General features: G+C 34.7%; 1 protein-coding gene across 1 annotated transcript in view; it reads left to right on the top strand.

Moving 5' to 3' along the window:
- OTUD7A (OTU deubiquitinase 7A) overlaps positions 1 to 22,076 on the top strand; it is a 414,523-nt gene that overhangs the window by 278,774 nt on the left and 113,673 nt on the right. Inside the window, exon 7 of the mRNA XM_074236215.1 lies at positions 21,549 to 21,737. Coding sequence (XP_074092316.1) covers positions 21,549 to 21,737 — 189 coding nt within the window. The remainder of the gene's footprint in view (positions 1 to 21,548; positions 21,738 to 22,076) is intronic.

The raw sequence follows: 22,076 nt of genomic DNA, 5'->3' as shown, positions 1-22,076 counted from the left end.
TTACCTGGAGAAATTAACTGTGCAGATCATCTTTCTGAACACCTGATCAATAGTCACATACATACATATGTATGATAACACATAGTGTGATGTCTGTGAACTTTGTTTTCTTACATATCTTATATCACCCCCACCCATGGATTGTAATTTCCCAGCATAGTGCATTATTGCTTGTGACTGATGTCTTAATCAATGCTTGTTATATGAATGAATCTCTGAATCTGCCAGGGAACCTTGACAACTTCAACATCTGAAAGCTGTGCTTGATTACCAGCCAAGCCAGAAATTTGATGAGGGCCAGCTTACCTGGTTATTTTGTCCATTGAAAATAAACATGTGAAAAGACTCTGAAAAGTTGGGGAAGGGAATGAAGGATAGGCTTTTATAGATTTTTTAAAACCATGTTTACACAGAATGCTAGTTCAAGATGGTGATGATAAAATGCACCTTCAGTTTTAACACCTATCCCCCCCACCCCGTGGTTGGAAACCCTAACATGCTTCATCACAGCACCCAGTTTATTCCCAGGTGTATCTTACTTCCTGGCAGGATTTGGCTAATTGAAGTACAACTCATTTGCAAGAGACAAATCAAGACTGCATCAAGAGGTCAGGATGGCAACCTTCCAAGAGAACAATCCTGTTTTGTTATTTTTAAAATCTTTAGTATGTAGTTTGATTGGATTTTAAAGAGGCTGCCTCAGGGAATACTTAACTGAACATCCATGGTGATGGGAGAGCCTTTAAAATAGCATCTGAACTTATTTTCACCTATGGCAAAGCTTATATTTAGGAAAAGGAATTCTTTGATAAATGCAACTTTCAAGAGAAAGAATATTAGTCTCAATGAAGTACATGAATTTAACTGTCATTTGTACAATTCAATGCACTTCACCTGAATTCAGCTTTATTAAAAATATTTTCAGATTTTATTTGAAATATAATTTTGTAGTTAGGACAGGATCTCTTGCCTATGATTAATTAGGACCCTTATGAATGAATATGATTTTTCCCCTGTTTCTAATTTCAGTCAGCAATTTTTAGATAGAAGATAAGTTATTTATTTATCCTGGCCAAGTTTGAAAGGCAAGTTAATCAGGCATATGAAGTATTCTTATACAAAACGTTACCCAGCTTGCCCTAAATTGTAACAAAATTCAGCTGTACCCCAGGAGACCTACAACGTAAGAGAAAGAGACTCTGAGCGCATGCAGATTTATTCTGGGGGAATCTGACTATGAAGAGCCAGAAGCAGAGATGACTCAATGGGAATCGCCTATACAAAGATTAGGTTAATGCTCTTGTCTAGGGTATTCCCAAAATTATGTAAATAAGGTCCTTTATAGAAAATGCTTCTATATAACCATATGGAGATTAGATATAGGAAACTGATTTTCCTTTATCAAGAAACTGCTAAAGACACAAAGTGTCAAAAGAACTAAATACAAATATAGAGAAATAAAATAATAATCCATCATACTCATATGCTAATGGTTTATAAAGATAACTGTACAACTGTAGTACTAAAATATAATGTTAACTTCAGATTTACTATCTGAGTCATCATAATGTAATGTAATGTAAATGGGCTTAAACATTGCATCTCCTTCCCAAGGGTGACTGTGAAGATCAAATAAGATTATATACATGAAGCTCTTTGAAAGCCATAAAATTACATATAAATACTAATTATAATTAATATTATTGTAATTATTAACATTCAATTAATTAATTCAATTAATATTTGATTTTTAATTTTTTAATTAGTTAAAATTCTCTTTTTCATCTTTATACTATTGTTTCTCATCCTATGCCCTATACAACTGAGAAAGAAAAACAGGTTCTCTATTATAATCATGTACAGTTAAATAAAACAAATTTCCATATTGGTCATATACCTCTCCCTTCCCATTCCTCAAAATATATGTGTTTCATATATAATTTTTTAACTTCTCTCTCAATAGAGGATAGTATCTTTCATCATGAGACTTCTAGAAATGTGTATATTCATGTTATTCAAAGTTACTAAGTCTTTTAAAGTTGGTTGTACAATATTGTTGAATTTTTATAAATTATTATCCTGGTTCTGCACATTTCACTTTGAATCAGTTCATGCAAGTCTTTCCTGGTTTCTTGAAAAGTTCCCCTTCATAACTTCTTATGGTGTAATAGTATTCATCAAAATTTATATACCCTAATTTATCTAGCCATGCTTTATTTGATGAATATTTAGTTTTTAATTCCTTGCCATCTCAAAAATAGCTGCAAATATTTTTGTATATCTTAGTAAGAATTTGTTTTACTTGTTTCCTTTAATCTATCCTCCTTATTCTTCCTTTTTCCTTTTTCCATTCTATTACTCAATTGAATGAAATATATTTCTGAATCCATCTGTGTATATATTCTTCCCTTCTTTGATGAAAGTAAGGGTTCAAGTATAACTTGCTCTCCCTACCCCTCTCTCCTTGTGTCTATAGACTTCTACTTTCACACTCTATGAGAAATATTTTCCCTGAAATTCCTTTCCTTTCCCCCCCCATTATATTCTTCTTCCTTTCCCTTTCCATTCTTTTAATATCATTAAGACATAATGAAACCATTCCTAGATCTTCTATCTAATTAGATTTCCTCTATGACCCCTAATCATAATAGAGTTCAGATGGAACACATGTATTATTTCCTCATATTGGAGAATAATTAGTTTATTTTTATTTAATCTCATAATTGTTCATCCATCTTTACTTTTTTATGTTTCTCAACTTCTGTGTTTATGTCAGCATTTACATGGATCTTGCTTTTTCATCAGGAATGCTTGGAAGTCCTTTTTTTTCATTAGAGTTTAATTTTCTTTTCCAGTAGGATTACCCTTAGTTTTGCAAATATATTAATAAGATATTCTTATCCAGTAAAGGATATAAACTTTATATCTTTAGCCTTCTTGGAATTTGTATTCCAAACTGTAGTCTCCTCTGTAGTTTTGAGAGTTAAATATTGTGATAAATATCCTGATTTCTTGGCACTTGAACTTTTTTCTTTCTGGCAGCTTGTAATATGTTTTGTTTTTTGTTTTGTTTTTTTAATCTAGAAACTGGATTTTAGCTATCATTTTACTGAAGGGTTATTGTTTTATAATTTCTTTTAGGAGTGATCAGAAGATTTTTTTTCAATTTCTACATTGCCCTCTTATTCTTAGGAGCCTGGGGAGTTTTCTTTTATGATTTTTTTTGAATTATTATGTCTAGGCTCTTTTATTGGTAATGGCTTTGGTAATTCAATAACCCTTACATTTTTTCTCTTTGACCTATTCTCCAGATCAGTTGTTTTTACTATATGATACCTTAAATTTTCTTTTTTTTCTTTTAGTTTTTGACTGCATTAACATTTTTATTGTCCCATAAAATTAATAACATGTCCATTCTTTTCTAACATTCAGAGAGTCTATCGCTTGAGCAAGATTTCATACTTCTTAGGCCAAGCTGGTCGTTCCCTTTCCAATTCTTTTTTCCATAGCATTCATTTATTTTTTGTTTTAGTTTTTTCATTTAGGGCTCTCATTTGAAATCTAAATTTTTTTAGTATGCTTCTTTTCTATTTCTTTTTTTAAAGATTTTATTTATTTTAAATTTTACAATTTTTCCCCTAATCTTACTTCCCTTCCCCCACACCCCCCCACAGAAAGCAATTTGCCAGTCTTTACATTGTTTCCATGGTATACATTGATCCAAATTGAATATGATGAGAGAGAAATCATATCCTTCAGGAAGAAACATAAAATATAAGAGATAGCAAGATCAGACAATAAGATATCAGTCTTTTTTCCTAAATTAAAGGTAATAGTCCTTGGTCTTTGTTCAAACTCCATAGTTCTTTCTCTAGATACAGAAGGTATTCACCATTGCAGACAGCCCTAGATTATCCCTGATTGTTTCACTGATAGAATGAGCAAGTCCATCAAGGTTGATCATCACCCTCATGTTGCTTTTAGGGTGTACAGTGTTTTTCTTGTTCTGCTCATCTCACTTAGCATCAGTTCATGCAAATCCCTCCAGGCTTCTCTGAATTCCCATCCCTCCTGGTTTCTAATAGAACAATAGTGTTCCATGACATACATATACCACAGTTTGCTAAGCCATTCCCCAATTGAAGGACATTTACTTGATTTCCAATTCTTTGCCACCACAAACAGGGCTGCTATGAATATTTTTGTTCAAGTGATGTTTGTACCCTTTTTTCATCATCTTCTCAGGGTATAATCCAGTAGTGGTATTGCTGGATCAAAAGATATGCACATTTTTGTTGCCCTTTGGGCATAGTTCCAGACTGCTCCCCAGAAAGGTTGGATGAGTTCACAGCTCATCCAGTAATAGTGTTCCAGACTAAATCTAAAGTTTTTGAAACTTTTTTTTAAACCCTTACTTTATTCCTTCCAAGAATTTCAATTGAATTTATGTCTGAACTATGCTGCACTTTGAAGTTTTGCTTGTATATGTTTTGAAACCATTCTCTACTGGGTTTGTGTCTTGGGCATTACAACATCATAATAGCTTCTTATTGCAGACTTTTTTTTTCCTTTGCTCATTGTTTTCCACCATACTTCACTTATGTTAAGTCAAGGCTCTCTATGCCTTGAAGTGGGGTCAAATGGATGAATTATTGGATTATAAAGATTTGTGTTATTCTAGGACGTCAAGAACAGTTCAGCCTAGGGATCTTCATGCTTGTTCCTGTAGTGCTCTGATCCAGGGCAAGTCTGAGCTTTGTAAGTTCTTGCCCTTCTTTCAATATGAGCACTAGACTTAGGGGTTTCCCTACATAGGAATTTCAGTAAACTGCTGCTGTATTCTCCCCAGCTGGGACGGAACAGTGGCCTTCCCTTTGGTCTGGGATTTCTTCCGTGATTATTCTGCTGCAAGCTTCAGAATGATCCAGAGGCTAGGGTTGAGGCCCTGATCTACCCCTCGTGTCCAAGATCCCTACAGCTGTTGCTCATTTCTGAATCTGCTCAGTTCTCAGCAGCCTAATGCTTACTACTGCTCCTCACCCTGGAATACCAACTCTTCTGAGTGACATGACTACCAGTTGGCTCCTGTTCCTGAACCCTACACAAGGTTGAGCTGCCCTGCTATGGGGTCTGGAACCTTGTCTTTCTTGGTCTTCTTTCAGTTCCTAGGCATTGGATTATTCTTCTGGCTCAAATCCCAGCATACACAAGGGACACTGTTTCCTTTGCTGACCTGGACTGGAAAAATTTATTTCTTGGATTTTCCCATCACAAGTTAGTCTGGTACATTTTTTTAGATTTTTTTGGACAAGTTTTGTGAAAAAGAGCTCACAGTACTTGTTTTCCCTGCTACTCTGTCATCTTACCTTCTCTATAAACATTAATTAAGCATCTACTTTATGTAAAGTATTCAGTTAATTGCTGTCACTTCAGATGAGAAGCAAAAAGCAAATATTGCATTCAAGGAACATATATGTTTCTGTGGAAGAGAGAAGGACTGGTAAGATGCAAGAATCACACACACACACACACACACACACACACACACACATATATTATCCAGTAGGGAATGATGGGGGACAAAGGAGAAATCTAGGTGAAAGTCTTCTAGGATTGTTTGACAAAGGAGGATAAGGAAAGGCTACACTGAAAAGATGACAGGTAAACAATGGTAAAGAAGAGAAAGATTCTGAAAAGCATAAATGGCGTAATTGATCTGAGGGAAAGGGGAAGAGGAAAGCTGAAGAATTTTTAGAGGGTCTTCTAGATGCTCCTGGTACTATGCTAAGCTCTTTATAAATATTATCTAAGTTGATCCTCACAAACCTGTAAGCCCAATTTTACCCCTGAGAAAATTGAGGCAAACAAAAGTCAAGTGACTTGCCCAGGTCAAACAGTTATTGTCTGAAACCAGCTTTGAACTCCAATTCAAATGCACCACCTACCTGCCTCTAATTGGCTTATTAAATTTATCATTTTTCAATTGATTGATTTAGCAATGTGAGTATGTATATGACAGTAGGCTCTTATTAATAATTTTTCCCAATTTTATCAATTATGAATATATATACTGTATTAATTATCAATCTATTTTTATATAAATCTAGTTTTATATGCTGTGTAAGAAGTGTGAAAAGAAAGCTTTTCTCAGTATTTTAAATTCATAGTGATCATATAATTGGTTTTATGTGGAACATCTAAAGTGAAAAGAGCCAAGAGCATTAAACTTTCTGTAGTTTCAGCTGATTCTTTGTGTTCCAGCCAGTTGTACCACTCTCCCCTCCCTACTTTGCTTGGTGTATTTCTAATCAGAAGCAACTTAAGGCACATGTGCTTTACATGTAGGCCCTATGCATAATCATCTTAAGTGGCACTATTGAAAATGAGATTTTTTCTTCCCTTGGATATTTGAAATGTTAATGAACTTTCCTATTTCGTTTTTTCTATAACAATTTAACATTATAAAATATAAGCTTTCTTCTATTAAATAATCTTTTTTATAATAGCATGAATATTCATTCTGTGAATAACTTTTATGTGCTACCTACTATTGGTACAGAAGCAAAGTCTCTCAGTTTTAAAAATTGCATCAAATCTTTGATGTAAAATAAATCTATAAATGGTAGAAAGAGCACTGGATTTAGAATAAGAAGATCTGTGTTCACATCCATTCTCTGCTATGTACTTTCTATCTCCTCTTTTTCAATATTTCATGTTATACTATTAAATTCCTTATCACTATCCTTTGAACATGCTCCATTTGATCAGTGACCCTTTTAAAATGTGGAGTCCAAAGCTATGCATAATGTTCTGTATGAGATTTCATCTGGGTGGAGTACAAAGGATTTATCAAGGAAGAATTTGTATGACCTTGGCAAGTTGAAACAGAAGATTCCTTCTTACTTCAAAATCCTGTGAAATCACTTAGACCTCAGTTTTGACACTTATTTTTAAAAAAAGTGTTTGGACTAGATGATTGCTAAATTCAGTAAAGTTATGAATCCTATATTCCTGATATTAAGGTAATATGTGATATTCTCCTAATCTTTTCTGCCTTTTTTTAAAAAGGTGGAAATGCTAAGGCAGCAAATAATTAAATTCTGGAGTCAGAACATTATAATGTTAGGAAGAATGCAAAAGATCATTTAGTTAGTTCATTGCATCATTCTGCAGATGAGGAAATGATTCCTAAAAAAGGGAAGTAACATGCTCACTGTCACATATCAAGTTCTTCAGAGGTAGGAATAGTCACCAACATTTGTTGAGTAGCTACCATGAAGCCAACACTGTGGAGGAGATATTAAAAACAAACAAAAAACGTTCTCCCCTCATGCATGCACTTATGATCCAATCAAAACTAAAGAAAAAATAGGAATTTACTTACCTGTGAGAACAGTTGGAAGATATGATAATTATTTTCTTTTGAAAATAACATCGATTAAGAAATATCAAAGATGAATTCAGATTGTTTAAAGTATTTTCAAAACAAAACTTTGTGAGCTCTGACACCAAATCATTAGCTTTTTCTATAAGATATAGGGTACATGTAAAAGCCATTCTTGGAAATCGTGTTCTGTGTCACAATTTGGTTATATGCTTATTAGTGAAGAGCAAAAAGCAAAAGGGATTGTGGAAGATCAGGATATCATCCAGAAATAAAGAGGTTATAGATAAGTCATACTACATCTAAAGTACAATGGAAACTCTGGGCTCCAGGTTTTCCAAGTTATATTTACAAATTGGAGGGGTATCCATAGGATACTTACCAAAATGATGAGAAGACTTGAAACAATATCATGTGAGGTTAAGTTAAAGGAATCTGAGATATTTAACCTGGAGAAGAAGGCTTAGGGGATAGACATGAAATCAGTTTTCAAATATTTATGTAGCAGATAGACCAGACTTATTCTGCTTGGCTTGGAACTAAAACCAGTGAATTTTAAAAAAATAAAAAAATTAAAAAGATTTCACCTCACCATCAAGAATAACTCTCTAGAAATTTCTCCAGTCAGAGCTTAAAATGGATTGCTTTTCCAGGTAGTGAGTTCTCTTTTACCAGTTTTTAAGTAGATATTGTAGATATATTAAGTAGATATTTTCAGTCAGTTTATAAATGACACTTGTAATTTGGGTAAAGACTAAATTAGTTATATCTTTCAGCTCCCTTTCAACTCCATCTATGATCCTTTAATTCTAATTTAAGAATCATCAAGACAACTCAGCTAGGCTATGGGCATCCTATACTCATCAGTCCTCAGGAAACAGTTCTATAGTTTGAATTTATTTGATGTTCTTTCATTTCATGAGGGGCTCAAGAACATTATTAGAAGGTGATTTTCTTATGTAATATTGGTTTCTCAATTGACCATAGTTCTATTCACCCTTCTTTCATTCTAACCAATGACATTCTGTTGCTTCTTAGGTATGAACCAATTATCCTAAAAGCTTTCTTTGTTTACCTATAATGTGCTATCTTTGGGCTTTTGCACATTGCTCATTGGCATCCATCTCATTTTACTTTTATTTTCTTCTGTCTAAGCAAGCCCTGCTCTATAATTTATAGTGGACCTGTCATTGGACTCCTACATAGAGCACTTTCCTTACCTTTACAGCCATGTCTCCCCTTGGGCCAGTAGGCCTTTCATCCGGTTGAGTTTCATATCTCTTAAGTTCCATAAGTCCTATCTGAAAGCATGTGTTCTAAATAGACTTTAGGGTTTTGAAAAAGCTTGTGTTCCATTGTAAGCCTGCCATTTAATATGTTATAGCTATATGTTAAATTTTAAGAGTTTTTAACTGTTCATCCTTTAAATCTGCAAAGTTAAATTTATCTTTAGGTAAAATATTTTACCTAAATTTATCTTTAAGTAAAAGTATTTGAGAAAAGTATTCAGAAACCAGAACAAAGAATGAATTATGACTATCTCTGCTAACCAAATATCTTTTGGGGTCACTAGAAGCAACATTGTCCCTTAGCAAACTTGTTACACTTGTTCCTGCTACTTTTCGTCTCCCTTTTTTATTCCTTTAAAATTCCCTCATACTTATCACCCATATCCTCACCCTGTTCCCCCCACCCAAATTCTAACAGCAGTTTGGTATCCTTACTCCCCTATACTCCCCTACCACTGTCCCAGTCCCTCCTATAAATTGTCAGTATATTAGTGTCTTCATGTTATCTTTTCCTTAGATATTGGTATTTTAATAGAAGACTATGGAAATTATATCTTGCTGAAGTCAAAAGGAACTTGAATGGCAGAATTTAGGGGCCAGAACTCTGGATTGGGATATATGTTTAAAGTAATGAAGGCTCTCCTGGAGCCTCCCACATTATACCACATGGAGAATCTCCTATCTTTCCCATATATAAGACTGGCCTGACCTTATTGGTCTGACAATCTTGACTACTGAGTTGACTGGCCACTGATTTCATATAATAAGGCAACTCTTTATTTTTTATAAAAGTCTTCTATGTATATCTTCATGTGAGATTAGAAGCCTCCAATTACATCTCATTCTGCATCATAACCTTTAGTAATTGAGTTTACTCAATGCAAATGACATCCAAATTGAAGCATAGAAGGGCCACAATATTTTGAGGGAAGGGATTTGGTCTTTGATCCAAGATAGATCTAACTATTTTCTTTCAAAGAACCCTTAAAAACTTTATTTTCAATAAGGCAATCAAATCATCAGAAGACTTGCTGCTCTTTCTTCATTCAAAGGGCAATTATTAAAAAGCCTACTATGTTCCAGGGTTAGGTATTGAATACAAGTAAATATAAAAAACAAAAGCAATGCTAGGCTTCAAGTAACTGGCTTTGGAAAAGAAAATATAAAATATATGCAAAGGAAACCCAAGGGGTGAGGAGCTAACAAAGATGAGGGACTTTAAGAAAGGCTTCATTTTAGGAGCTGTCATACTACCTTGAATCCTAATGCAAATTAGCATGGAAGTTTACTGGGAGTAGCAGTTGGGTTGTCTGCTCTTTTTATAAGCATTCAAGTACTTTCAAATGAGGAACTAATTAATTGTTCAGTAGCTCCACATTCAGGTCAAGTGGTAAGTAGGTACCTTTGACTGATCTTATTTCAGTACTGAGAAGATAAAAGTACCAGTAGGTTGTACCCAATTTCATTGGAAAAGCCATGGCTTGAGTTAAATTCATAACCTGAGACTAAGAATTCCTGGTTCAGTGTATGAACTATGATATTGTACAATTGTTACCTTGCTTTAAACTCTGTCCTATTAAAGGGCCAAAAAAAAAAAAGTTGGCAAATGACCTATAGGGAACGAACTGAAGTTCACTAGTAACTTATAAACCTTTCTACCTTCAGGATAGTAGATTACAGTGAAGCATCACATTAAAAGCCCTTTATCCAGACTTCAAGCTTCATCTTTTACATGTTCTCTGGGATACACCTTTGAACTTGGAAGTAAGTGAAAAAGACTTCTGAGCAAAACATAACTGTCCCGTAGCTCAAACACTAGAAGCAATACTATGTAATTTCTTCCATGGGAGAGACCTTTAAGCTCTCACTGAGAGCCTTCTGGACAATTATGTAATGCATAATTCTATCCTGCTGGGTTTTCTCTCCTTCTGTGTCCTTGGTAAATCAGCCCCAGAAAATGAGATGAGTGAGGGGACTGCCAGAGGCAGTCACATTGATAGTGTCAATAAATGTCTGAAGACAATCTGACAAGTCAAGGAAGAAACAAAAGACTATACAGCAGTCTAGAAGCTTTTATCTAAAGGGAAAATGAGCCACTAGTTACCTTCATACCTAAGCATATCAAGGTATAGTAACAATGACCCATAATGTTGATCCTGAACCATTAAAGGAAGGTCAAATTCTATTTAGGGCAAGGCATAAAAGAACAAATTTTAGAAAGATTTTAATCCTAAGTGATAAAGTTGTGAACAAAGAATCATAGATTTTGAACTAGAAGGTACTTTAGAGATATTCTCTAATCCAACTTTTTGTGTATCACCTCCCTCCCTAGTGATACTTCTCAAAACTTGCTCTCATATTCACAGATTGGTATAACTAACTACTATTCCACTATTCTAGGGGTAGCCCTGAGGTGCTTTTATCAACAATCAGCTAGTAGACAATTAGCTTTTAGCAAAAGACATTTACTAAGGTAGTAACTGTTGTTACAAAACACATTCCCCTAAAACCTAGATTATTCCTTCCACATTGCATTTTTTCCATTGTGGTTTAGCTATATTATGAGTTGGCATAAGAAATTAAATGAGAGTTTTGGGGGAGGTCTGTGGAAGTTGCAGATGACTCACGAAGCAGCAGACAGCACACATAACCCAAGACTAAATACTTAATCCCAATTTTACAGTTAGGAACTGTAAACACCCCATAAAAGAAAAAAAATCAAACTTTTTGCTCTGATGTGAAGGTATATGGCCAAAAAAATTTAAGGAAAACTATATATGGTAATGGCAGTTTAGACTCAAAGTGTAATGATAATGAGGAGCACTTGAAGAGAATTCATGTGGCAAAAGTGTAATACAATTCTTGGTGATAGGAGATTCTTTCTCCTATCATAGAGTAGTAACAAATTTCCCATAGGTGTAACTGCTGGGATCTTAGGGCTTGTGTATACCTTTGTAGGGTCCCTTGCTGGAACTTCTCTGCATCTTGAGGGATGTGTGAAATTCTCTAAAACTTTGCATCCTAGAAAAGTCTGTCTCCTTCTAATGCAGCCCCTTCCATTGTCATTAGTTATGGCCTTCATGGTGAATGCTGCTATCAGCTCTAGTGGATACCTGTCCTGTAGCCACAAACCTTCAAAGCTATTGAATATCACAGAGTTGCTGTTAGAACAGTTTTATATTGTGTAATTCATTCACCTAAGATCAGGAAAGAAGAAACAGAAAGAGAAAGATCAGTCATTTGCTCATAGCACCTGACTGAGTAGGTAGACCAGTCCTTCCTTTTCTCTGATAGAGGATAAGATCACCTCTTTTGTGTATACTCGCTTCTCTCCTCAAAACCCCAGAATTATCAATTCTTCTGGCTTAGCATTCAATTAGAGAACTCATTGTCATATTGTAACATAAACCAGCCTCTGAAATTCCATTTGGTAGACTAAAATGAGGTAGCACTATCTAATTAAGTTCTTTCTACTACATCAAGTGAGTAAATTGAAGCCTAGAAAGGGTAAGGTGACTTGCTCAAGGAACCATAGAAAATAAGTAGCAGAGACTGAATTTGAACTTTTACTTTTATTTGACTCCAAATCAATGTCCCTTTTACTAAGCACTTTTTTTTTGTTAGGTTTTTGCAAGGCAAATGGGGTTAAGTGGCTTGCCCAAGGCCACACAGCTAGGTAATTATTGAGTGTCTGAGGATGGATTTGAACTCAGATACTCCTGACTCCAGGGCCGGTGCTCTATGCACTGCGCCACCTAGCCGCCCCTACTATGCATTTTTACTACACACTATACTGGAAGGGAAAGTTTTAGTTACCTAGGAAATTCACTTATATAGTGATTGAACATTTCATTTCAATGCATTTGTTGTAACTGTTTGATATAGAACATTTAAAAGATTGAGGTTTGTTAAATCGATGGATTACTCACACTCAAGAGAATGAGAGATGAAGAGAGAGACATGTACTATATAGGAAGAAGAAAAATAAGGATGCAGAAGTGGGGGGGGGGAGGGTGTACCTGGCTAAAACTGTGACTGAATTGTCCTATCCCAAGACACTATTTCTTCCTTGTATTATTTGTAATTTGTTTCATCCTTGGGCATAAAAATAATCTGGTAAATGGGACCTAGAGAAATTTAGTATTTCAGTGACTAGCCCATCCTGAAACAAATTTACTTCAGGAAAAGCCCTTTTTGTATTCTCAGAAAATATAAAAAAAACCTGAAGTCTCTTCTATATGTTTTCTTCATTTTTAAGACAGCATCATTAGAATAGGGAAGCATGAAATAATTTATAAGTCAGATCTATGAATAAGGAAAGAATTTGTTACCACACAAGGGATAGAGAGGATTATGGAATTTTTGAATGAATAATTTTGATTACATTAAATTGAAAAGTTTTTGCACAAACAAAATAAATGCAGCCAAGATTTGAAGGAAAGCAGAAAATTGGAGAAAATTTTTTTACAAATTTCTCTGATAAAGGCATCATTTCTGAAATATACAGAAAACTGAGTCGAATTTATAAGAATACTAGTCTTTCCCAAATGGTCAAAGTATATGAGCAGGCAGTTTTCAGATAAATAAATCAAAGTTATCTACAGTATTATAAAAAAATTCTAAAAATCACTATTTATTACAGAAATACAAATTAAAATAATTCTGAGTTGTAACTTCACACCTATTAGATTGGCCGGTATGACAGAAAAGGAAATGTTAAATATTGGAGGAGACACTGATGCACTTTTGGTATAGTTGTAAATTGATCTAACTATTTTGGAAAGCAATTTGGAACTGTGCCCAACAGGCTAAAAAACCTTTGCTATAATAATAATAATAATAATAGTGGGTCTGTATTATCCCAAAGAGATTACAAAAATGAAAAGGATTTTTTGTGCAAAACTATTTATAATAACTCTTTTTGTGGTGGCAAAGAATTATAAATTGAGGGGATACTCATTAATTGAGGAATGGTTGAAAAAGTTGTAGTATATGAATATAATGTAATATTATTTCTCTATAAGAAGTAATGAGCAAACAGATTTCAGAATAACCTAGAAAGACTTATATGAACTGAAGCTAAGTAAAGTGAAAGAACCAGGAGAACAGTGTACACAGCAATAGTACCTTGTGTGATAATCAACTATAATAAACTTAGCTTTTCTCAACTATACAGCTGAACAAAAACAAATGCCATCCACATCCAGTGAAAGAACTATAGAGTCTGAATGCAGATCATAGCATAATATTTTTACTTTTTAAAATTTTTTGTTTTTTTTTTCCTTTCATGAGAAACCATGAGGTTTTTCCCCCTTTTATTCTGATTCTTTCACAGCTTGACTAAAATGAGAAAATATTTAGCATAATTGTTCATGAATAATCAATATCAGATTATTTGCTGTACTTGGGGAGGGAATGAAGGGAGAGAGAAAATGTGGAATTTAAAGTCTTACAAAAATTGAATGTTGAAAATTATAAGTGATTGGAAAAAATACAAAAACATTTTAAAAACGGAAAAAAGGAGGAAAAGTAGTCTGGATTCACTTTGAGAAACTAAATAAATCTTTTAATGACCCTAAGCTTTTTACCCTGGCAATTTGTAATGATGGAAATTGTAGAATATTGTACTAAAATACTGGAAAATTAAGTAGATATCCACATAAAAGACAATAAAGAAAGTCATGGTGGACATTAATATGTTACCAATAAGGAATATGCAGAAGTACCATAAAGGATGTTATCAGACACCAGATCTTCTCATAAAGATGACAATATAGAGGGTTCTGTTTAAACTAAGCTTTCTCTAAAATCACTTTAAGAAAGTCACAATGAAGCAAAAGATCAACAAATAAAAGGTATCCCTTATTTAAAAAAAACTGAAAGGAGACCAGCCAAGGGTAACAGAAGACCAGGGAACAAAGTGAAATTAAGCAGAATTTTATTCCACTGTGTCCTGTGAAAATATCAGAAAGATGAAATCAGTTTTTGGAAATTTCTCTTTAATGGAATGCTGAATTAATTCCATTTTCTACATGGAGACTGTACTTATAAAAAAAGGACATAGCTATCATGCCAGGATTTGGATGGCAGGATAGGAAAATCTGGAGTTCAGTGAGAATAGAAATGGTGTTATAAGTCCTGGTGTTTTACTCAGACAACAACAAGGGTAGGGTGTCCAGATACCCTTAGATAATCAAGAGAGTAGAGATGTACCAGACAAATAGAAATAGAAAGGTAAATCACTGGCAAAACTTCAGTTCAATCTAACAAACATGTTTTATACGCCTTCTAGATATTGCCCAAGGTCAGTCATACGTGGCACAAGTGTTTGAAGCCCAGAAAACAAGTTTTTGTTTTGAAAATCATGCTTTACAAAGCCTAGTATAAGATTGAGGGGCTCATTATGTTCTAGTAGGAAATTATAGCTTAAAAAAATATAAGTCATGGAAGTGCAGCATCCATCAACAGGTCTGATCCCAATTTAACCTCCTCCCTTTTCCAATCTGGGCCACTTCATCTTTTCTTAGATAGCCCCCCTTTTGTTGGGGATCTGGGGGGGAAGATATTACCAGTTATCACAGACACCATCAGACTTCAGCTGTATTGCAACTTAGAACTCCTAAACTTAAGGAATCCAACTAACCTCAGTTATCCCCAGTAGTGGGGATCATAAGGAGACCACCATAGCCAGTCATTTATAGCTTTTAGGTGAGTTTGGGGATATGACTTCCCTTTTGGCATATCCAATCTCTCCTCATTCAATCTAAATAGAATCCCTAGCTTCCTTCAAAATACAGCTTTTGCCCTACTTCCTACTCTAGAACTTTCTCGATCAATTTAATACTCTTCACACCCTGTTATTAAGTTATATTTACTCATTTGAGTACAGATTGCATCACCCCAGTAGAATGGCAAGCTCCTGGAGAGTAAGGAGTCGGTATCCTTGGGCTACAACAGTGCTTTGTGCATAGTAGGTGCTTAAGAAATATTTTATCAAGTTTAATAGTCTATCTCTCTATGTGTTTCAGAAAACTATTACTTTTAGAATAAAAGCCAATCATTCTAACTTCCTTGTTTAGGTTACACCACTTTAATGAAATTGGAAAAAGTCAATTTGGCTACATTTTAGACTGAAGAATTCAAAGGAGACTGACCAAATTATTGTAGACCCTTGCTGCAGCCAGGACTTTAGTTTCTCTGTCTCCTAGGAGATCCCTACTGGGGTTATTAGCAAAACAATAAGGGATTGAGTGCTTCCTGGTACCCTTTCTATTTGAACCCATTGTTTTCTTTGGAAAACATGTATTTTACTTAAGAAACAGAGTTGAATGTGATGGATGACAGTAAGAAATTAATAGTTTCTCTTCCATGTTCTTCTTAGATTACTTCTTTCAAGTCAAACCAGGATATAATTATCTTACACAAATTAATTTATGCCCAGTTGATAATGCACACTAATGACTCATTTTCTCCTAATTATAGCTGATATTTGTATAGGGCTTTGACATTTATAAAATACTTTCTATACATTTTCTCATGCAGTTTTCACAACCCTGTGAGTTACATACATGCAAGTCACTGAAAAAAAATACAGTTTAAAGGTGGAGTGAGGAAGAGAGAAAGAAAAGGAGAGACAAGTGTGTTCAAACATGTTTATAAAGATTTCCCCCCACTTAAGGACCTTTAATATTTTAGGGTCAGTGGCCACATATGCCTTTGTCTTCCCAACCTCCCTAAGCAAGTCTTCGATTAAAGAATTCTAATAAGTCATATGAATAAGAAGCAAAACTTCTCATGATCAAATATGAATGACTTCCCCTTTTCCCTAAGTCAGGAGTCCTTAGTCTTTTTTGTATTATGAGCCCCTTTGGCAGGCAGTCTGATGAACTCTATAGATGCTTTCTCAGAAAAAAAAAAGTTATGTTAACGCATAAAATATATAGAATTGCAGAGGAAACCAATTAATTGAAATAGTTGTCAAGACCCAACTCTCTCAAGAACCAAGAAAACACTTTGTGAAGACAACTTTACAAGACTAAGCAATTCTGGTCAACACAATGACCAAACACAATTCTGAGGATTCATGATGAAACATGATACCCACTTCCAGATACAGAGTTGAAAGAAAAGAAGGGAGAGACAAGTGTTTCTCTAGACCTGTCAGAATGAATTTGGTGACTTTTTTTGGGGAGGGGGGGGTTCTGGGAGGAGGGTCCTGGGTAATGCAGAGTTCATTCTGTTTGACCATACATGCTTATAATGGGTTCGGTTTTTCTTGTATGGAGGGTGGATTTAGGAGGAAGGCAATTCAAAATGAAAATAAAAGAGAAAGTTTTTTTTTTAAATGCCCTAGATAGAAATTGAAGGTACACATGGCCCATATTATTTCCTACCCCCCCCCACATTGTTTCTTTAAAATAGTATGAAAAGCTTGTGTTACCTTCAACCATCATCCTGAGAAAGAACCTCCATGGATGTATGGATTCTATGACCACAGCTACTGAAGACCCAAAAAAGAAAGTTCTGGGATACAAAGTCCATGGTACTGTCATATATTGATATGACTTTATCTGTGGAAATGACATTAAGAGAGAAGAATTAATATCTGCTCTGCTGCTGCATACTAAGCACAATTTCTCTGAACTGCAGTTTATAAGAATGAGGAAAATCTGTGTTTTGGATTTATATGGAGGTCTGATAAGCACACAAAAGCACAGGATTAATTCAGTCTATTCTTCCTATTTGGAGGCATGAAACAAACATTATTTAAGTGCCGATATGTGCCAAGCACCTTGGTAATATTGTTACAAATATTATTTTATTTAATCCTCACATTGATCCCAAGAGGTAGGTGCTATTATTAATAATTGGTCATTTCATTGTTGAGGAAACTAAGGCAGGCAGAGATGAAATGATTTGCCCAGGGTTCACATAGCTTTTTTGGATGCCAGGGTTTGAGCTTGGAGTTTTTTTTTTTTTTCTTTTCTTCTTTAGAGGTAATCAGGGTTAAGTGACTTGCCCAGGTTTACACAAATATATAATTATTAAATGTCTGAGGCCAGATTTGAACTCAGGTCCTCCTGATTCCAGGGCTGGTGCTGTATCCACTGTGCCACCTAGCTGCTCCTGAACTTCTTGACTAGTGCAATACCTTAATCTATTGCATCTATTGCAGGACTCCTAGTTCTATTTCTTATTTGTCTTCTGCATGTTTTGCTAGCTTATTGCCAAAATCACTTCCCACGAATGTGTGTGTTGTGTGTGTGTGTGTGTGTGTGTGTGTGTGTGTGCATGCGCGTGCGCATGCGCTCCAGGACTCTGTTTTCTGCCCTTTTCACTTTTCCTTTCTATACATTTTCTTTTTTTTTATAGGTTTTTTTTTGCTAGGCAATGGAGTTAAGTGGTTTGCCCAAGGCCACACAGCTAGGTAATTATTAAGTGTCTGAGACCGGATTTGAACCCAGGTACTCCTGACTCCAGGGCCGGTGCTTTATCCACTGCGCCACCTAGCCACCCCTCCTTTCTATACATTTTTCAATGATTTGATAGACACTTCAAACTAGATATCCTCAGTTATCTAAAACAGAACTCATTTTCTTTTCCTATTTACCTACCCCTCTACCAAATTTCCTCTTTTCTCTCAATAGTACCACCAGTTTTCCAGTGTTCCACCTTGATAATCCATGGAAATCCTGTTATGCCTAATTCTTTTTCTCCCTCATCTCACATATCTAATCAGTTGCCAGATCTTGACATTTCTACCTCAATTACATCTCCATCACATAAGACAACTTTTTTTTTTACCCACCTGTCCACCAACTTCATTCAGGTCCTCATCACTTCCTGCCTGAACTATTGCAAGAGCTTCTTAATTGTTTGCTCTGCCTCAAATCTTTCTCCATTTCTGTCCATCCTGCCCACAGCTTCTAAAATGATTTTTTTTTCTTTAGGAAAGATTTTACTATGGTGTTCTCCTGCTCAATAAACTGCAGTGGTTTTCTATTCCCTCTAGAATCAAATGCAAACTGCTCTTTTAAAGCCCTTTATTGGGGCAACTGGGTGACACCCTGGATAATGGACTGGGGAAAAGATCTTCAAATCTGGTTTTGAAACTTGACGTGTACTAGCTGTGTAATCCTGGGCAAGTCCTTTAACCCCAATTGCCCTGCAAGATAAAATAAAACCCTTTATCCTTGACCCTAGTCTAGTTTTCCAATTTCATGAAATTATTCCTTTTCCCACTCTACAATCCAAGCCAACTGATCTTCTCTCTGATCCTCATCCATGGTATTTTACTTCCCATCTTTACTCTGTCAAAAACCACCATTCTTGCAATGCCATCCATCTTTCTCTTAGAATCCTTCAAGAAGGGATGGTGTTCTCTCCTTCATAAATTAAATGATATCAATTTGTCTATGCACATTGTAATCTCAAGTAAAGCACAAACACTTTGTCAGCATTGACTCATTTTTCTCTTAGTCTTCCTATCCCTAGCGAAGCACAAATGCTTACACATAAGGGCTGATAAAATACTTACTGAATTGAATTGCATCAGACTTCCCTAGCAGGATGGCAGGAAACGCTACAGAATCATTGATTGGAGAGGCTACTTTTCCTTCTGCCGAATGTGTTGGTCTGAACAGTGAGCAAGGGACAATGTCGGGGAATGTGTTGACCAGATATTGTGGAACATACTCAGTGACCTAATTTTCTCCAAATTAGATTTAGAACCAGAAAAGACCATAGAGGATTATGCATTACAGTTCTTGCTGACACTTAAATATCTGCATGTCATATTGATGCACACTTTGAATTTCTCTCAGCATCAAGTGACTTACTGAATATTTTTGAAACATTTAATGTTCACATTTGATAAAATTGTCAATTGGATTAGAAAGGAAAGAGACTTCAGAATACAAATTGTTATATGTCTATGCAGATAAATCATGATTTTTCAATTTTTATCTTGTGCATAATTTGTTCCTATTTTTTCCCTTATTTTCTCCCTCACTAGACTATGACCACTTTGAGCTCTCTTTTTTCAAAGTATCTAACCTATAACAGATTATCAATATTTATTGAATAATTAACTGAATTTTCAGTCAAAAGAATTGATTGAGATGCTCCAGAAACAAATACAATAGCTTTCATGGAAAACCACATAGAATCCAGGACTATGGAGCTAAAATGTTTATTTCCTGACTGACAGTATAGAGAATAAATGCATGCTTAGATTCTATTCTATTGCTCTTCCAAATATTTAAATTAAATCCCAAATAAAATATAATTAAAATAATAATGATAACATCTTGTATTCACATACTATATAATATATAATATATACTATATGTGTATATATATAAAATGTCTCTTTTTAATCTTTCCTCTACCCCCCAAAGAAAACTGCTTAATTCTGGTTTCTGTTTACTCAAAGTACATTGATTTACTTTTCTGATCTTTATGAATTAAGATATTTTGTTATTGCTTTGCTCATGGGCAGTACCAAAATGTACTCAAAATCAAAATAAGCAATACAATTTGAGATGTTATGATTGATTGGGGTGAGCATGCTTCAAAAATAGAAAATGAGATGTACAGATTTTGTTTTGCACTTTAAGGCTTTGTTTTTCCATATTCACTAATTCAGTTAATACATAATTAATCAAAATAATTAATACATGTGATTCATACTTAACCAAGGGAAGATATAGTTTTATTTGATCCATGAAATTAGAGTTAAAATTCTATTGGCCAGTTTCAAAACCACTACAGTGTCAGAATTCAAAAAGTTGTGTACAATATTTCCCTCCTTTTACTAGAGTTTAGACTGCACACACTAAGCTTAAAATAGGCACATTTTCATTGACTTAGAACCCTTTCACATACAAACTCAGTAGTGAGTAAAGGATTGTGAGATAATTTAGTTAATGACTGATAACTCAGTCAGTGAGTGAGAGAATTTGGTAAATTAATTTGAGATTACCACTGTAGAGATCTAAAAAATGATAATCAGGAGATTGAAGGATCTCAAGTTCATTGCTAATTCAAAGATCAGTTGAAGGAATTGAGAACCTAAGAGTACAGGGAAGGGGATATAGCATTGTTTCCCTCTTTACATAGTTGAGGAATTATTCCTTAGAAGAGGGGACAGAGTTAACAGCAATGGATGGATTGTAAAATGGCAAATTTAATTTTTATATTAGAAGAAATAAAACTTCCTAATAATTACATTATCCAACAGTGAAATGCATTGCCCATGGAGTGAATTCCCCCTTATTAGAGTTCTTCAAGCAAAGGCCAGACAATTACTTATGATTCAATATGTATTATAGGAGATTCCTCCTCAAGTCTGAGTTAGACTAGACAGACTATAGATCTTTTCCAATTCATATTCTGAGATATTTTTTTTCATTCTTCAAATAATTTCTTTAATTTTCCTGTCACAACATGCTGTATCACATGCTTCAGGAAAAGTCTTTCCCCCCCTCTGATTTTCACAATGGTAATATGAAAGTTGTACAAATAACTTTTTGTTTTTCTAGACAACAGTAAAATAGTACAATGCTACATTATACTATGGGATAGACATACTACATGTAAAACTATTCCGATTCTAATCCCCAACAAATTATATTACATAAGTACTTCCTTTTTTCCTCTCAAAAATCAGAAATGGGTTTTTTGTAACTACTTTTGTATATGTATTTTCTCCTTTTCATAGGCTAATCATATATCTTACTCATCTTTTTTCTTCCCTCTGTGGTTCTTTTATGTGCTTGCCATTTTAAATGATTAAAGATGTTGATTACATTATGAGCTTAGGTATTCTCTACCATGATCACAACAGACAGCATAACTTTTGTCCTTCTTTGTAGGCAAAAACTGGGACTTGACTGCAGCTCTGAGTGACTATGAGCAACTCCGACAGGTTCATACAGCCAATCTACCACAGGTATTCAATGAAGGAAAATACTACAAGCAGCCAGAGAGAGAATCATCCCAACAGGTGAACAAAATTGAACGACCCTGTCTTCAAAGACAGGATGACATTGCCCAAGGTAAATAATTATACTTATCTTCTTGAAAGATTTCAGGAGGTAGTGTGATACAGAGGTAAAAGATCCACAAGTTACTGAAGATAACTGCTAATATTATATCATTGAAACAACAAAGGGGCAGCTAGTTGGCACAATGGACAGAACATTGGCCCTGGAGTGAGGAGGACCTGTGTTTAAATCCAGCCTCAGACACTTAATAATTACCTAGCTGTGTGACCTTGGGCAAGACACTTAATCCCATTGCCTTAAAAAAATAACAATTTTAAAAAATAAAAAAGAAACAATAGCAAAACTCTCAAATTCCTTAATCTTGAAGCAGAAGAGACTTTTGATTAGTTGATAGAG

The sequence above is a fragment of the Macrotis lagotis genome, chromosome 4 (genome assembly GCF_037893015.1).
Source record: "Macrotis lagotis isolate mMagLag1 chromosome 4, bilby.v1.9.chrom.fasta, whole genome shotgun sequence".
Lineage (NCBI taxonomy): Eukaryota > Metazoa > Chordata > Mammalia > Peramelemorphia > Peramelidae > Macrotis > Macrotis lagotis.
This window is presented reverse-complemented; position numbering and strand designations above follow the sequence as displayed.